This window comes from Leptidea sinapis, chromosome 10 (genome assembly GCF_905404315.1).
Source record: "Leptidea sinapis chromosome 10, ilLepSina1.1, whole genome shotgun sequence".
Lineage (NCBI taxonomy): Eukaryota > Metazoa > Arthropoda > Insecta > Lepidoptera > Pieridae > Leptidea > Leptidea sinapis.
The window spans coordinates 737629-755137 of record NC_066274.1 but is presented as its reverse complement, the minus strand read 5'-3'; the positions used below and the strand labels follow the sequence as shown (position 1 = coordinate 755137).

Below are 17509 nucleotides of genomic sequence, written 5' to 3'. Positions count from 1 at the left end.
ATTTAATTCTCGTCCATTGGTTGTGGTTCAGTGAACATGTGAGTTACTAGAGGCTTATGGTATATGAAGCTGATACAAATGGTTGACCAACTAACATCAGGGTGTCGAATTTGCGTGACGGTGTGCGCGCACATTGTAAAAATTCTCTGATAATGTTTCCTTAACGCGCCATGATATTACTTCAGAAATATATAAATCAAACAAAGTGAATATATTTGAAATTTTAATTAAATAATAGCACAACACGTCACAAAACATACATTTTGTACAGTTATATCAGATAATCTAAGCCGTTGGTCCTTAAAAGGTACTACTATTTCAATATACAGGGCATATTTTTGTTATTTAACTTACTTTATCATAAGGTAATAAATAATCATTGATCTTTACAACATCATAATTTATTTAAAAGTAATAAAAAATTCGTGTTGCGTTGAAAATAATAAATTTTTTTATGTGTAAAAACACAACCCTACTTAGTAATAAATGCAATTATAGTGGATAAAGAAATTACGATTAAAATGCATTTCAATACAACAAGCAAAAAGCTTAAACTACAGGATGTTTGATTTATCACGCTAGGTATTTCAGATCAATTTTGCAAAACAAAGAATTTTTATAGCACCACTAACTGTTAAAACAAAACATATGTGTGTTCCGCACAACACAACGGCAGTGTAAATGATTTACTAGTGTTTGTACCGTCTACAATTAATAAGATAAGATCTTGCAAAGTGATCCCCTAAATAGCGAGAGCTGTGTGTATAAATCCATTGATAAATTTATTTAATAATAAATCATATTTAATTTAGATACGAATTGATTTAATAATGCTTTTAATTCATTTATAAATCACATTAACATAAAAAAATCATTTAAAATTGGGCGGGATCGAATCACGTAACACCAAGCATCAAAACTGTACTAATTTGATATACCTACTCTAAGAGCTATGCTTATGTCAAACGCTCGGTGCTCGCGGCGCCATAAAAACATGCACCTACTTTGCTGTACATATGCATGTGTATCAGGACCTTTATATCAGAAATGTGGAGGTTGAAATCTATCAACTATCAAGTAGAAATAAACATTAATTACTTACGCCTGCGGGCTGTTGAAGCTGAAAAAATGAGCCTTTAAATTAACTCGATTGTCATTTTTTAGCTATTTACATTAATTACACCTCGCGCCTTGCATCATGAAATTTGACGAAAAGCAGAGTACACAAAGTAAGCGAAGTAAAGAATATTTTATTAGTTGATATTTGTGAAAATGTACACACTAGAAGACTTTTTCTACAACGATCGGCAAAATTCGTATCCGAGAAATTCTGTCCTGTTGCTGTTAACAATTTCTTTAATGATAAAAACTCGCAGCATACAAACGATACTCAGATTCGTATAATCGAGTATTGCATAATATTGAACAAAATAATTCTGTACAAATTTTTACCAGTGAAGGTCAATTAAATGTCAAAAATAATGATAAAATTCGAAACTTTATTTTTATTAAGAATTGCAACTAGGTAAGGTAGATACATAGTACGCTTCACTTCTACCACCGGAGTTTTTAAAATGCGCCGGTTAATAATTTTATACGAAATAGAATGAAAAAAAAAAATCATACAATTTGTGTACAGACGCGATAGGCGAGGAGTAGATTGGACAATTGCAAAGAAGGGCGTTTTGTTCACACTAGACGGTACATAATTGTTTAGCACGATACTGGAGGTTCGCATGTGACAAACTCTTCTAGTGTACCTTAACCTTTATACAGGGATAGCAAACATTTTTGTAATGGTAGTTTGTATTTTTAAGAAAAATAAATATTAGCGTGCCATCAATGTATTTCAGATAGGTTTCCAAAAAAGAAAAAATATTTTTGATTTGATTGTATAATTATAATAATTTGTTATTTAAAATAACGAAAAAGCTATCTTACGAAATATCAATGGTTGGCCATCCCTGCCCTAAATTAATAAGTAGTAATATTTTTTTTTTTTTTACATTTACAAGCTTAAACAATAGTAATCGTTATAATATTTATCATACATTCACTAATATTCATTTATATTATAATTTATCATAATAGAATTACCTCAAATTTAGTGAAAAGTAGAAATTCATAATATTTCAATACCTAACCATAAAAATACTACAATCTATTATATAAACATTTTTATAATATAATACAACTATCCGCATTATTTTATCAATATTGCAAAAAGTAACTGAACATAAATAGACTTTATTTAAATCTGTTTGCCATTTGTTTCCGAAGTGGTAGTAGTGTTAGAAATGACATCAAAAAGAAAAAACTCTAAAGGAAACAATTTTGAGAAAATAAATGCCTTTATCTACTGTACAAAAACAGGCATATACACATGAGCAATTTCTACTTGTTATCAGGATTAGAGAAAAACATTAGCTTGTGTAATTTACTCTTATTAATCGTGAATTGATAAAAACTAATTAACAATTCAAGGATTTTCGTACTATGACACATTTTTGTAGTTAAAACAATTCTATACTAAATCGGTAGAAATAAGAGACAGATAAGGTTTATAACATACTTACGGCCGTCCCAATATTCAGTCTATCTCTTACTTGAGATAAAAATCGTAACTGTCGTTGAGTTTTCTATCCCAATAAACTTATCGACGGTAACTCATCGTCTGTCAATGGGACGACGTATAACTTACCAGCGATATAAAGTTTGTATGGAAATTGCAATTCACGCGTCCCAATACAAGGCGATAAGAATGACTTATCAGATATATTGGGACAGCTTCAGATTATTGACAGCTAATTACTGACAGTAGAAGGTAGTAAATTATCTCTATCTGTAGATAGTATATTGAGAACGGCCGTTAATTAATTGACATACTGTTCAAATGTAATATATATTTTCATAATAACGAATAGATTATCAATATAATATAGAAGATATGATTTATAAATTATTTTAAAAATTATATAATGATATATATAATGATTTATAAATTTTATATATTAAAATGTCCAAACTTATGTTGTAGCAATGGAGATCTTCGCATGGTCTCTTGTAAGATACACATAAAAAATAAAATGGCTATTTAATATTGATAGGAGTAACAAACCATGAACAAAGGGTTCATAATTATCTTTTCTATAATATTTTATTGCACTGTCTCCATGATATAACTATTCCAGACTCTATGATGATAAATAGACCATATATTATTTTCCAATATATATATATGGATTATGATAAGAAGTTCTAAATTAAAGTTCAGAGTCTAAGGTTTAAATTAGATAGTAAAAAACTAAAAGCGCGTACACTCACTAAAAGGCCGGCAACGCTCCTGTGATCCTTCTGGTGTTGCATGATAGTGTGGGCAGCGGTGATCACTTAACACCAGGTGACATCTACAACAATATATGTATTTATATCTTCATATTTTTATACTTACTGTTCCAAGTGCTAAGCTATTTTAGTATACCTGTAACACGAGGTCAAACAATAATAAACTTCTTAATTTATGATAAAAAAAGCAACAAACCTTATATTTTACATCAATATTAATTTTACTACCATATACATAATACACTATACTTCAACTCTAAAATAATTGAAATGCATACTTAAACAGCAAAAATATAATTTAATGGAACAAAAAGTGAGAAGAAATATTGAAAAATGTGCTACAATACACTAGAATCTTAATTAAGATTAGAATTATAATTCATCCCGGAGTAGAGTGTAGCGGTTCTTAGATGGAGCAAGTTTCTTGAATGAGGACTCTGGAGGTGTTGTGACTTTCAGATCGCTGTTTATCATGTTTGGGGTGTCAGGCCCGTAGTGGAATTCTCTGAAAAGAAATGAAAAAAATGATTTTGGATTTGTTTTGTGAGTCTTTTGAGAAACTAGATGTCATGGAAAAGAAAACCTGTGAAGACCAAAGACACTATGGGCAGATGACACACAGGATGCCGGCTAGATTATGGGGACCACAACGGCGCCATTTCCTGCCGTGAAGCAGGATGCCGGCTAGATTATGGGGACCACAACGGCGCCATTTCCTGCCGTGAAGCAGTAATGTGTAAGCAGTATTGTGTTTCGGTCTGAACGGGGTTTCGGCTAATGAAATTACTGGGCAAATGAGACATCTTATGTCTCAAGGTGACACTCACACTGCATTTAATATGCACGGCGTATTAATTATTCTGCTGAACGTCCTGCTCGTGTCATCCCTAATTGTCATTAAAAGATTATGTACAAACGTTTGGACTCCCACACAAATGGTTCCGTACCATCCAACAAGATATATCACAATTTACATTTAGATCCATGTTTAAGCGAGCATTGTTTTATTTGCATGGCATGTCTTATAGCGGCAATAGAATTACACACTCTCTGGAAATTTTACTGTATAGAAACATAAATATTAATATTTATTTACCATAGGGAGTCAACATAATCTATTGCAACAACATTTGGTAAATATCATGAAGGACAGCTACATTACATTAATATAGGTGTAAACAAATATTGTACACTAAAAATGTTACACTAGGTAACAAATGTTTATGAGAAACAGCCGTTTGTTACACTTCGGGTATTGAACCCCAAAACATGAAATAGTGGATCACCATACAAGAAAAGATATAGACACACCTCTTCCAAATAACAAAACTGTAGTGTTTTAACAGAAGTTATAATAAAATTAACATCTTCTAGTCCGCATGAAAGTTCCAACCTTTATCTAAATCAACATATATATTAAACAAGCACCCATTAAAAAATGTTTACATTGTACAACTACAAATTATAATGATTAACAATTGAAGTTCTACTACATAAAACAGTTATAAAAATTAATAAAACAACGTATTTTATTACCGTTCTTATGTCCAATTAAAACTTATAAATTGATAAGAAACAAATCACATACCTGTGTAATTTTCCCGAATACAAGTCTTGTAGGAATTGCTTTAACATTCCAGGTTTATCCATGTCTTTGTAGTCTGGGAAGAGATACATATGCCTGAAGGAGTCAATAGCAATTAGTGGCAGGTCGGACACAGATTTGCCTAAGTGATGCAGGGGGTGTTCAAATCTTATCCCATCAGCAGTCAAGAAGTTCACATTTTCTGAAAAGATAGTATTTTATAGGTTTAGAGAGAATTATGTTTGTCTCTGTTTGACATTCCCACATTAATGTTTGCAAGAATTTCTTTATATCTATACTAACAAATGGAGCACCAGATTATATAGTTTATTCTCAGTTATCTTCGGTTATCCGAAGGTAACTGAGAATAAACTATATAATGCGATAAAACTGCGAAAATCATTGAACCGATAGGAATACTACTTATACCATAAGATGCACCATGTTTCGGAGAAGGTTTTAGTATATTATATGTTGCCGATTACTTATCGGGAACTTATATTTTTTAAACTTGGAAATATCTATATATTCACAGTACAAATAATTTAGTCAATGACATTTTATTACATAATATGCAATGGGTACTTTAAAAAACGTCCCGTACACCTCACTTAAAGGCAACACTCCTTTGATTCCTCTGGTGTTACAAGAGAATGTGGGCGGCGGTGATCACTTAACACCAGGTGACTCATACTCTAATTTGTCCTCCTTTTCGATAAAAAATCATACAATAAGCATTTACTTATATAATGTATGGCAAAACAATGTTTGCCAGGTCAGCACTTGTTTCTATGTAAATAAAAATTTGTAATTGTATCTATGAGTTTTTAAGCTGTTAATCTGACTAATACAGTTTGCTTATCAGAATGGTTTTTCATGAATGTTTTTACGCCATCCAATTTGCCTTAACAATTAGATGGTGTTACAACACCTGCAACCTTTACAATGTTAAATTAATCAACATGAACTGTTTAAATGTTATACCGTGATTTGCCAAAATATTGACACAGAATAATGAAAAGTAGTACAGAGGTCCCACATTAAGTTAACACAAAAATAACACATTTTAAAGAAATAGCTAATTTAGCTGGACTAATATATTGATAAATAAGTTTATGCAAGCAGGCTTCATGTTAATTGCTACCTAGCTTGTTACAATTTTTTGACTAAGGACCAATCTGACAAAGCTAAAGCCACCTACAACTCATCCAATCATAGAAGAAATCACTTCTACCATGCCTAACTTGGTATGATGTAATCTTTAAAAGGTTTTTTTTTTTAAATCTAAACCCAACCAACTTGTATCTTGCCGGCGCGAGTCAGTAGAGTGGGATGATATGCGATATTCTTTTGCATCATACCCACACACAGATCTGTCTTCGCTGGACGATCCAGATGCCGCTCCTGACTCTGTTGCTAATGTGATACTGCAAGCTATGGAAGTCTCCATTCCATCCTCCTTACTGCCTGGTGTGTGATGCGTGTGGTTAAGTTAGTTCTGATCCTATCCATGTTAACTGTTGTTTGTTTTTTCATGTTTTTATCAACTCAACCAAATGTCAAAATTTTTGCAGAATACGCATCTTCTAACAATTGACGTTCGATCTTCTTATGAAAATAACCATCATAACATTTCCCTAAATCGGAATGTAACTTCATCACAATCAACATTTTTGACATAAGGCTTCAATCCTAGTCTCGTTTTGTTACAAGAACAGAGCTACAGAGGACTTGTGGGACAAGAGAGTATTGCAGAGGCCAAGTCGAAGCACATAGGGTGAAATTGGCGAGTGACTTGCACATCTTCCCTAAGGCGTTTTCACTCATGCGTTTTGGTTACTCGCCAATGCTGGCGCAGGAAATTTGTGCCAGTCTGCCATTCCGCCGCTGCATAGTGTTGAATACTCGCTGGCCCATGAAAAGAAAACTGATGGGAAAACCAAGGTGCACCACAACTGCTTATTCCGCAGTGCGACTCACACTGCCGAAGCTAATATTGCGGTATGGCGCCGTGCCTAAGGAACTTTTCACCTTCAATTAAAAAACAGTTTTGAGAGTGCTTCAATCAAGTTAGAATCATTTTTAATGGACAAAATTAAATTAACTCACGTTTTTCAGACTCCAATTCTCTAGAAACTATTTCCTTATATTTTTTGATACTTTCAGGATTATCTGGGTGATAGAATAGAATTAAGAATGGCAGGCCTTCCTCAGTTAACTCTTCAGCATTTTCAAATGTTATCTCTCTCACTAATGGTATGCATTTCTTTTGAACCCAACTGTATAACTCATCAAAGTTCAATAATGAGCCTTTATATGTTTCGTCTGGCTCTGATGATGTTTTCCTGTCAGTTCTAAACGCAACAATTGGTTGACCTGAAAACAAAATAAAATATATATCTGTTATCTATTTGAAACACAATCATCACTGGTATCCCCTATGTGGTAAGCTAGATAATGGTATGGTAAGCAAGATACATATTATTATATAGATATGTATGATATTCACAGGCCATTTGATGTGAAAATGTCCTGGGTTTGAGATCTGGTAGTTTTTGTCTACCACTCTAATGCAAGTTGGAGAACTACACACGCAACCTTTAAATTTTGAATGGTAAAATAACATATTATACATGAATTTGAGAAATAATAACACATTTTTACATTGTTGGTATTGAATTGAGACAATGCCGCCCAGTCATTCAGAAACCAACATTCACTGTTAAAAACATAGCAATGAACTTATCTCTGAACAGTCACTTCACTTAATTGCCCCATTGTCATTTGAGCATGCATGTCTTTGGAAGGAATCATCAGTCTCATAAAATATAGAAAGCAAACAGAGCTTATGATTTAGACTACTAATATAGTTCAGCTTTAGCCTATTTCTTGATACAATTATAACTGTAGTGTGTTTTTAAATATGTGTCCCTAACTATGTATATTTATATATATTTGCAACCACATGCCCACAGAATAAGTTGTATAATTTCTTCATTTCTTATGATACCTATGACTATGCCTATGACATGGATTTTAACATTTTCATCCTGCTTTGCCAATTTAAGTAATGGTAGCCCTTTACAAAACCTTGTCATTTTGTGTTTAATTGGGGAAGAGCACAATAATAATCCTTAAACTTCCCTTTAAACTTACAATAAATTCCATTGGTTAGGAATTCAGTGCATTATCTATATATATAAAAGAGAATATATGTATGTATGCTCCCTATTAACCCCTAAACTATTTGACCGATCTCAATGAAATCTTTTGTAATAGATTTGTTGAAGCTCATGGAAGGTTTACATATATAGTTTGTCGTGTCACAATCCCACTCACACACTTACCATAACACCGTTTATTGACAGAACAAATGTTTTATAAAGAGCGATTAATTTGTTCCATTAGGCTATTAATATTACCTGGTGGATGCATTGGCTCAGAAGCATCACCAAAGCCTGCATGAAATAAACATTCATCCTTAAGACTAGCAGCAACTTTTCTCAGAGTTTCATATTCATATTGATCTCTTCTATCCATATATCCGATAATGTGTCTCCTATCCTCAGCCAAACTTTGAAGTTCTTTGAGTGACCCGAATGTAACAACAGGATCAGTCAATTGTTTTTTTATAAATTCAGCAAAAGCTTCAACAGATCTCTGACCTGTGATGAAAATTTATAATAAATATCAAAAAGGAACATAAACACAGGAGGAAGACTTTAAATTTACATTTCTATTTTAAGTTTACAAAATTTAAATTACTAACTAAAGATGCAAATCACAAACTTTTTTTTTACAATAATTGATAATTGCATGTATGTTAACTATTAAAGTCTCATTACAAAAAGTACTTGTAATATATATATATATATAATTATATAGAAACTGTAAAATAATTTCTGTCTTTAGCAATATTCCCCATTTATTGTTTGGGAATGTTTTATTCATAATAAAAAGGTTGTGGATTGAACAATTTTAATCACATAATTTTTATGGTTTAAGAATAAGACATTATATTGTGACAGAAATATTTTACATACATTAAGAATAATAATCAACATTTTATTATGTAGTTGTAGTCGAAAGACTTTCACATATTCCATCCTAAGTAATTACCAAGTAGTTCATATTATATGAAAAATGCAGTGAGACTATTGAATTAAGCACATCAAAATTTTATTGTAAATTTAGCAAATAAAAATTTTCATCCTCAATATAAATGTTAATATTGTATATTGCACATGCATTAATTGAAGTATTCATTTAAATTAATCAAATCATTTATTTTTTATTTATTTTTTTTTTCTTCTTTTGGCAATAGCGTTTACTTTTTGCCAATAACGTAAATTAAAAGATTGGGAAACTAAGTTAAAAAAGGATACGGAACACGGGAAAGGATCAGATAAGTAGAAAGAGGATTGAAACGGATATTAAAAATTTCATAAATATACATATATACTTGCTACTTACACAACATTACAAATATTTAAACTTTAATATGATTCTGAAGAATGAAAGATGACAATATTTTATAAAATTTACATGGATACATAATAAGACATGATATACAAGTAGGAAAAGGAACATTAAGAGATATTAGATCATTCAGGAATGAGGAGCGGTCGTATAGAGAACATGAAAAGAAAATGTGATCTAGACCACATTTATCGGATTCACATTCACACATGTCAGTAGATACAATGCTTAGGAGTGCAAACATGACCCAAACGCATTCTTATGATAGAAGAACATACTAACTTATTGCATTTGGCACGGAAAAACCATGGTTTAAATGAAATAAGTGGCTGAAGGTTAAAATATTTCCTGCCTTTTGATTGACCAGTTTCAGTCCAAAGTCTATTCCAACAATCCTGAAGGTGAACTATAGGAAGAGCACCTAGATCCTGGCAAAAAACTTTATAAGGGAAAATGTCGCCATCGACCACGGCTTCATTAGCTAGTTGGTCTGCTTTTATATTACCAGGAATGTCGCTATGGCTGGGGATCCATACAAACAACAAAGAAAGACCAAAGTGATTGCATTTATTTAATAGATTTCTTATTTCTATGACAACAGAAGAAATGTTTTTTGATTTAAATGGGAACCTATTGAGAGACTGTAAGACACTTTTTGAATCAGAGAAAATTATTGTTTTTGGAAGTTTAAATAGAATAATATATTCAATAGCCTTAAAAATACCATAACATTCCCCAGTAAACACCGATGTTTCCGGAGGTAGTTTAATTTTCTGTGATATTTTAAATTGAGCGTGATAGACACCTACACCAACGGGATCCGAGGAGGAATGTTTAGACGCGTCTGTGTAAATATGATGGTAATCAACCCAAACAGTATTTTTAAGAAGATTAAACGAAAAATTTGTACTAATATCGTGCTTATTTAATTCTGAGTCAAAATTAATTTCTGGAAGCAACATTAATGCTTCAAAGCTAGTACTGAAAAGAGGATAATTAATGGATCGATGAATAGGAGCTTTTATGTTGATAAATTTCTTAAAACTATTGATTAGACAAGGTGGTTTTTTATTTGACCAATATGCAGATGAATCTATATAATGAGAAAGTTTCTGAAGTTTGTTATAAAGAGAGTGGTTAAGAAACTGAAAAGATCGGAATATAAATTTGTCTGCTAAATATTGACGACGTAGATGTAGTGGAGGATCACCACATTCTACTTGAAGAGCATTGATAGGACTTGACCGCATAGCACCAGAAACTACTCGTAAAGCTTTGGACTGTATGAGATCTAGTTTTTTAAATGCCTTAACACTACCAGGCTCCAGCAAGAATGTACCATAATCTAATATACTTCTTATAAGAGCATTATATAACAATTTCATGCAAAAAGGGTGCGCACGCCACCAAACACCTGACAGACATCTTAAAATATTAAGAGTACGCTCACATTTAGCATTTAGGTAATCACAATGTGGGATACCAGTTAGTTTCGAATCTAAGACAATTCCCAAAAACTTAACATTATCTTTAACTGGAATCTGATAACCCTCATAAAATATAGAAATAGGAGGAGGAGTTCTTGATCTCGTGAATAAAACTATTGTACTTTTTTCAGGTGATAGATCAAGGCCATTTAAGTCCAACCAAGTTTTTAAATTTATCAGCGGTTGTGTTATAGAAGAACTAGCTTTTTCAATAGAAATATCACGACAGTAAATTAATAGATCATCAGCATACTGAAGAACATTTACACAATTAAGTGATGATTTTAAATCGTGTGTATAAATATTATACAATATTGGGCTAAGTACTGATCCCTGGGGGAGGCCCTTTGAAACAAGTCGAGTAATTGACTTCCTATCATCTAGTTTCAGGATTATGTATCTTTCGGAAAGCATGTTTATGATAAAATTTGTTAATAGCAGAGGTATATTAAGTTGTAAAAGCTTACTCTTTAAAATACTTACTACGACATTATCATAGTCACAATTTATATCTAAGAACGCAGCTATTACTGATTTATTATTTGAAAATGATAATTGAATATCAGAAATGAATATACTTAAGCTATCAATAGTACTTTTCTCACGTCTGAAACCGAATTGGGATTCACATAATAGACCGTTATGCTGAACAAACCATTCTAAACGATTTTTTATAAGATGTTCTGTAATTTTTATCAAAACGACGTTTTGACGTTTCCACGTGGAGGGGATGTTACCAGATGTCACTATGGAATTTATAAGAGATAAATAATAAAATAAAGCATCATCATCTAAATGAGAGATAAAGGAATACGGAATACCGTCCAGTCCAGGAGCAGAATCCTTAACATGAGACAATACACCTTTTAGTTCAGTGAGAGAAAATATACTGTTTAAACCAAAACAGTTATCATTATTTATATTTATTACAGGGTAACCAATTATTAAGTCTTCAGGAACGAAAGGTGGAGCCAATTTATCTAAAAAGCTAACTAAATGAAAAGGGATTGATTTTGGGGATGAATCTTTGTATGCAGATCTAAACCTTCTTATATTTTGCCATACAAGAGATGGGTTGACATCAGGTGATATTGAATAGCAGAAGTTTTTCCAGCCATCAAATTTCTTTTTCTTTAGAAATTTTGAAGTTTCTGACATACTCTTTGTAAGAATTTCAAAATTCTCATCAGTGGAACATTGACAGTATGTAATTTCAGCATATTTTCTTCTCTTTACTGCCACAGTACATTCGTTATCCCACCAAGGAGGAGAAGGAATAAAACCCAAAGAGCTATTTTTACTTGGAAATATCTCATTGGCAACCTCAATAAAGATTCTTGCTAAAGAATCTGCACACTGAGATTCTGTACCTGGATTAATTTTTGGAAGTGTAATAATTTTGTTTTTTATTAGATCTTTATATAAATCCCAATCAACATCATTAAGCTTATATTTTAAATGAGGAGAATAAGTTTTATGTAATACTTTATTGTTATTACTGCAGGTTGGAAATGATAATAATAGTGGGAAGTGATCACTACCAAAAGTAGATCGTAATGGATCCCAGGACAAAGAAGAAGCAAGATTAGGTGTAGTGACTGTTAAATCTGGAGCACTTGGGCCCTCGTCAGGATGAGTACGTCGTGTAGGACGACCATCATTTAATATACACAAATTCACTGAATCAAATATATCTATTAATGTGTTACCATAACTATTAGAAGATAAGTAACCCCAGGATTCAGGGCGACAGTTAAAATCACCAAGGATCATAAAAGGCTTCGGAAGAATGGAAATAATATCTTTAATTTCATTTAAGATTGCAGAAGAAGGATGAGGTATATAAATAGATACATAACAGATATTTTCAACTAAAGCAGCAATAATAGAAAAATCATTACTGTGAGAAGTAATAGAGAAGAGAGAAAAGGAAAGAGGGTGTTTCACAAGCATGGCTACTCCGCCATGCCAATCCACACGATCTTCTCTGAGACATGAATAACCACGAATCTTAAATAAAGATCCTGGTTTCAACCATGTCTCTTGAAGAGCACAGATATAAGGTTTATATTTATTTAATAAATAAATAAGATCACTTTTTTTAGGAGTGATGCTTTGACAATTCCATTGAAGAACTTTGTCCATTATTTGGTTTATAAATTTGAGTAATTGCAGAAACTAATAAGGCAGCATTGGACGGTGAAAATTCATTCGATTGACTAAGAGATTTTATAAGAGAAATAATTAAATCAATTACTGAGGATTTTCATTTACTTTGTTAATTAATGCACATCCATTAGAGGGTTGGGGAATATTAAAATCCCTTAAAATTTCTTGGTGAGCAGATTTGTCATATCCTTTGCTAAGTGTAGGTGGAGGCTTTGGTTTAACAAAAACAGTTTTTTTATATGAAGTATTGTTTATAGCTTTAGGTGTTGAATGTTGATGCTGGGTTGGAAAAGTATTAGGAGTGATGTTAGGTGATGAGAGTAATGTATCTGCATACGAAATTCGAGAGACAGATGGATGTATCTTTGAAGCTTCTGAATAGGAAATACAGTTTTTAGCCATTGATTCCTTTATAGCTCTTTGTCTTTCATATTCTAAACATTTTTTATCAGTTGCAATATGGGAACCTTTACATAAACAACAAGATATAAAATCATCTTGAACAGAGCAGTTGTCACCACTATGTCCTTGACCACATCTAAAACATCTTGGTTTAGATCTGCATTGAGATTTCACATGACCAAACCGACAACAATTGTAGCATTGAATAGTAGGATATATATACAAGTCTACAGTAAGAGAAGTGTAGCACATATATACTCGTTTAGGCAAAAACTGCCCATCAAAAGTAAATACCACAGACTCAGTACATTTAAGATGGTTTTGTCCATCAATCATCATCTTTCGTATTATTCTCCTAATTTTTATGATTGGGCCACAGCCAATAGGAACAGAAACATTATCTTTTATTCTCTCCTCTTCAGACCACTCAGCTGGTACTCCTCTGACTATTCCTATTCTACTCACAGAAAATGATGGAATAAAAGCCTTATATTTTTCATTTTCTAAATTTTTGTTTTCAACAAAGTCATTTGCATCTTGGTACTTAGAAAAAGAAATAGATAACCTATTCCGGCCAATCCTTTTTAAACTTCCATTCACAATATTTTTAATAGAATTTCTTTTGAGAAAACGACCAAACGTAACTGGATGTAAAGTAACATTATCATCGGGAGATGAATACTGTTTCTGAATGTGTACAACAAAAGGAGCAGCATCTAATGAGTTATATAACAGCCTTGCAACAGGGGGCTGTGGCTGTTGTGGAGTGTCTGTGTTATTTCTTTGTATGTTCTCTACTACTATAGAAGAATTATTGCAGGAATCGACTTTGGAAAGAATTTGTTTATCACTAATGTCTAAACATTTGCAATCACTTTCCTTAATATCCTTCTTATCACCACAGTGTTTTCGGCGTCTTTTATTACAGTGTCTGCATATTCTGGGCCGAGCTGACACTCTTTTACGGCCACTAGATGTCTGAGACACAGAACCATCTGTATCCATCGTGCTACCTTTGTCATTATTAGAAATTGTCACTACATAACCTATATCAGGGGCTGTCCCCCCAGGATCATCCGGGGGGTCCATCATATCATAGAAAAGTGAAGAAAAGAAGACTTACCAATAGGATGAAATTTACACAAATTAACACTTTAATAAAAACTAACTACTAAAATATATACAATATACAACTTATCTGATCAAAATATCAAAATATTTACATGAAATTTAAAAATAAAATGAAAAATTAACAAAATTACGTGCGACCGATCTTAAGTTTCCCGCCCTTTTTTTCTATAATTACAATCACCAGCAAACCATTTATTGTGAACCAAATAAATATGAAAAAGTATGGAACCTCTTTTTGTCTGTTTTTTTTTTAATAATTATTATCATACCTCTGTATTCTTTCTTTGCTGGCAAACCATTTCGAAATAGTTTTAGTGTTGGATATTTGGTTATATGGAATCTTGTTGATATAGCAGGTTCCTTGTCACAGTCAACCTTTCCCATTACAACTTTACCGGGATCGTAGCCGGCTTTCGTAACTTCATCTGCCGCATCATCAAATATGGGCATAAGCATGTTACTGAACTTGCACCAGTCAGCGTAAAAATTTATAAACACTATTTCATTTGAAGCTGAAACAAACATTTAATTTAGTTATAAGAAAAATGTTGTACGTACTGTCCTAATAAAAAAAACAAACCCAAATTATGTACCTAAAGTCATATCTAAATTACTTTCTGTAATTTGTACAGCACCACTATCAGTCGGGTTATAAAAACTATGGCAAATCTGAAACACAACAATTCGATAAAGTTAAAAACCATATAATCATTAATTAATAAACCATAAAATCAACATCATTTATAAAATACGTGTACGACCTCAATGGGATCTACTAACTTACCAAAACAACTAGTATATAAAGAGGTTTATTCTTCCCTTCCATGTTTGATTTCAATATTAAATTATGATTATTTATTTAAATCTTAGTAATAATAATTAAAAAATGTGAAAGTCCCAGAACCAAATTCTATTCAAAATTTACAGGATATGAGAGATTGAGAACTGAAAAGTTGAGAACAAGGTTTGAAGGTAATCAACTGGGTACACAGAACACTTTTTTTTTTTTTTTGGAGTTTATGGCCTGGTATCTAGACCTTTAGGCCAAGTCTTGGGTATTTTTATTAGGTATATTATAATTTCCCAACTGTATTTTTGATGAATTTATATAGAGGCACGTAATAGGATCTATTTTTCAACATATCACTCAGGCGGCGGGAGGGATCTTGCACTGTCAATTGATTTTGCACTATTTCACTAATTTCACTGACAAGAATCAATCTGTCAAACGAAAAGCACTCACATTTAAATATGAAATGTTCGATATCACCAACAGAATTATTGCAGAAGGTGCAGTAGCTACTCTCCACTATGCCCAACCGAGCCAGGTGGGCCGGGACGGTGGAGTGACCAAAACGCAGTCTGTTTATAGTCGTAATAAAGTCCCGATTGGCCATTTTCAATTTGTTATACCATGGTGCCACAGGTAAGTTTGCTTGAATATTTCCATACCATTTACCCTTCTGTTCTTGGTCTTGTTTCCAAAATTCGACCCATAAACTATTGACCTGGTTGTCAATAGATTGATAGCAGTCGGTCAAAGGTACTTTTACTATGGAGCTAACATCCAACATGTTGGTTCCATCACGTGCAATCTTATCTACTGTCTCATTTCCTGTTATGCCCCTATGTGATGGAATCCACATGAAAGAGACCTTTATGCCCTTTTGTGCATAACTAAATAACAATTTTTTTATATTATACAATATATAGTTTTTTTTAAAGTCAAATCTGAGATTGGTTAAACTTTGGACCATACTTAAACTGTCTGTTAAAATTAAAAAATTATTAAAACTATTTATACGTGCAATCCACTTCAGGGCCTCGAGGGCCGCATATACCTCTGCAGTGAAAACACTGCACTTAGGGTCCAGAAGAAAACTTTGACCAAACTTGGATTGGGGATCATAAACAGCACTGCGCACAAAGAGCTCACTTTTGCTACCATCTGTATACAAAGTATAGTAGTTATTGTTGGAAAGAAAACTTAATAATTCACAATTATTAAAAATTTTTTTAGTAACAATATTGGTCTCAAATATAATAGAGGAATATGGGTATGAGTAGCATGTCCACTTTGATTGTTTAATTACATTTTTAAAATCTTCATTCATTTGCAGTACAATGAGAGGTAGAACTGGGAAATAACCTTGTAAAAGATCACCTCCCGAAGTCTGCTGAGCCAAGCATTGTACAGGAAAAGGTACTATTTTTTTGAGAACATTATCATTACCAGATAACAGCTTTAGTAAATATCTTTCTATTAGCAGAAGTCTTCTAAGACACAGTGGCATGATTTTGGTTTCAACTTCCATAGCTCGTATGGGAGTTGAACACATAGCCCCAGAAATAATTCGCAGAGCTTTGTTTTGAATTATGTCTAGTTTTTTTACACAACTACTATTTGAATAGGCTAAACAACTGTAGTCGAAGTGGCTTCTGACTATAGATTTATATAGCATACTTAAAACTTTGGGGTCTGCACCCCAAGTCACACCAGCTAAACATCTTATAATATTTAAGCCCTTAAGAGAATTAGTTATAATGTGATTGATGTGTAAATCAAAACAAAGTTTGTTATCAATGACAACACCCAGGAATTTATGATTAGGTACAACTGAAATTGAATGATTATTGTAGAGTATGCCATTAGAGGGAAAGTCTTTACTAAAAATCATGGCCTTGCTTTTGTTGGGGTTAATCTGTAGAGCCAACCTGTCATTATAATATATGTACAATTGATCTAAAGCATTATTTATACTATTTACAGCTCTATCAACATTATGGTCTGTACAATATAGTACAAGATCATCTGCAAATTGTAAAATATTTACACCTTCTATATTTACAAAATTAAGAATTTGACTTGTATATACATTGTACAGCAATGGAGATAATGTAGCCCCCTGCA

At 32.5% G+C, this 17509-nt stretch overlaps 1 protein-coding gene and 1 long non-coding RNA gene across 2 annotated transcripts; one reads left to right on the top strand and one right to left on the bottom strand.

Moving 5' to 3' along the window:
• Positions 1-210: 210 nt before the first annotated feature.
• Positions 211-15581, bottom strand: LOC126966518 (endoplasmic reticulum resident protein 44). The gene is made up of 7 exons (XM_050810641.1): positions 15383-15581; positions 15192-15267; positions 14868-15110; positions 8353-8595; positions 7040-7306; positions 4934-5132; positions 211-3850 (listed from the first exon to the last, which is right to left on the bottom strand). The coding sequence occupies exons 1-7, from the start codon at positions 15422-15424 to the stop codon at positions 3718-3720; spliced, it is 1203 nt and encodes a 400-aa protein (XP_050666598.1). The 5' UTR covers positions 15425-15581; the 3' UTR covers positions 211-3717.
• LOC126966565 (uncharacterized) lies at positions 11992-13161 on the top strand. The gene is made up of 2 exons (XR_007729755.1): positions 11992-12286; positions 12401-13161. It is a non-coding gene; the product is annotated as an uncharacterized LOC126966565 (long non-coding RNA).
• Positions 15582-17509: the final 1928 nt, after the last annotated feature.

What these genes read in the sequence shown, in the direction of transcription:
- LOC126966518 (XM_050810641.1), bottom strand. Translation starts at nt 15,424, where the DNA reads ATGGAAGGGAAGAATAAACCTCTTTATATACTAGTTGTTTTG. An exon ending in TGAGCCAATGCATCCACCAG is followed by an intron (nt 7,307 to 8,352) that starts GTAATATTAATA and finishes TTTTGTTTTCAG; the next exon opens with GTCAACCAATTGTTGCGTTT. An exon ending in TATTCGGGAAAATTACACAG is followed by an intron (nt 3,851 to 4,933) that starts GTATGTGATTTG and finishes ATTTCTTTTCAG; the next exon opens with AGAATTCCACTACGGGCCTG.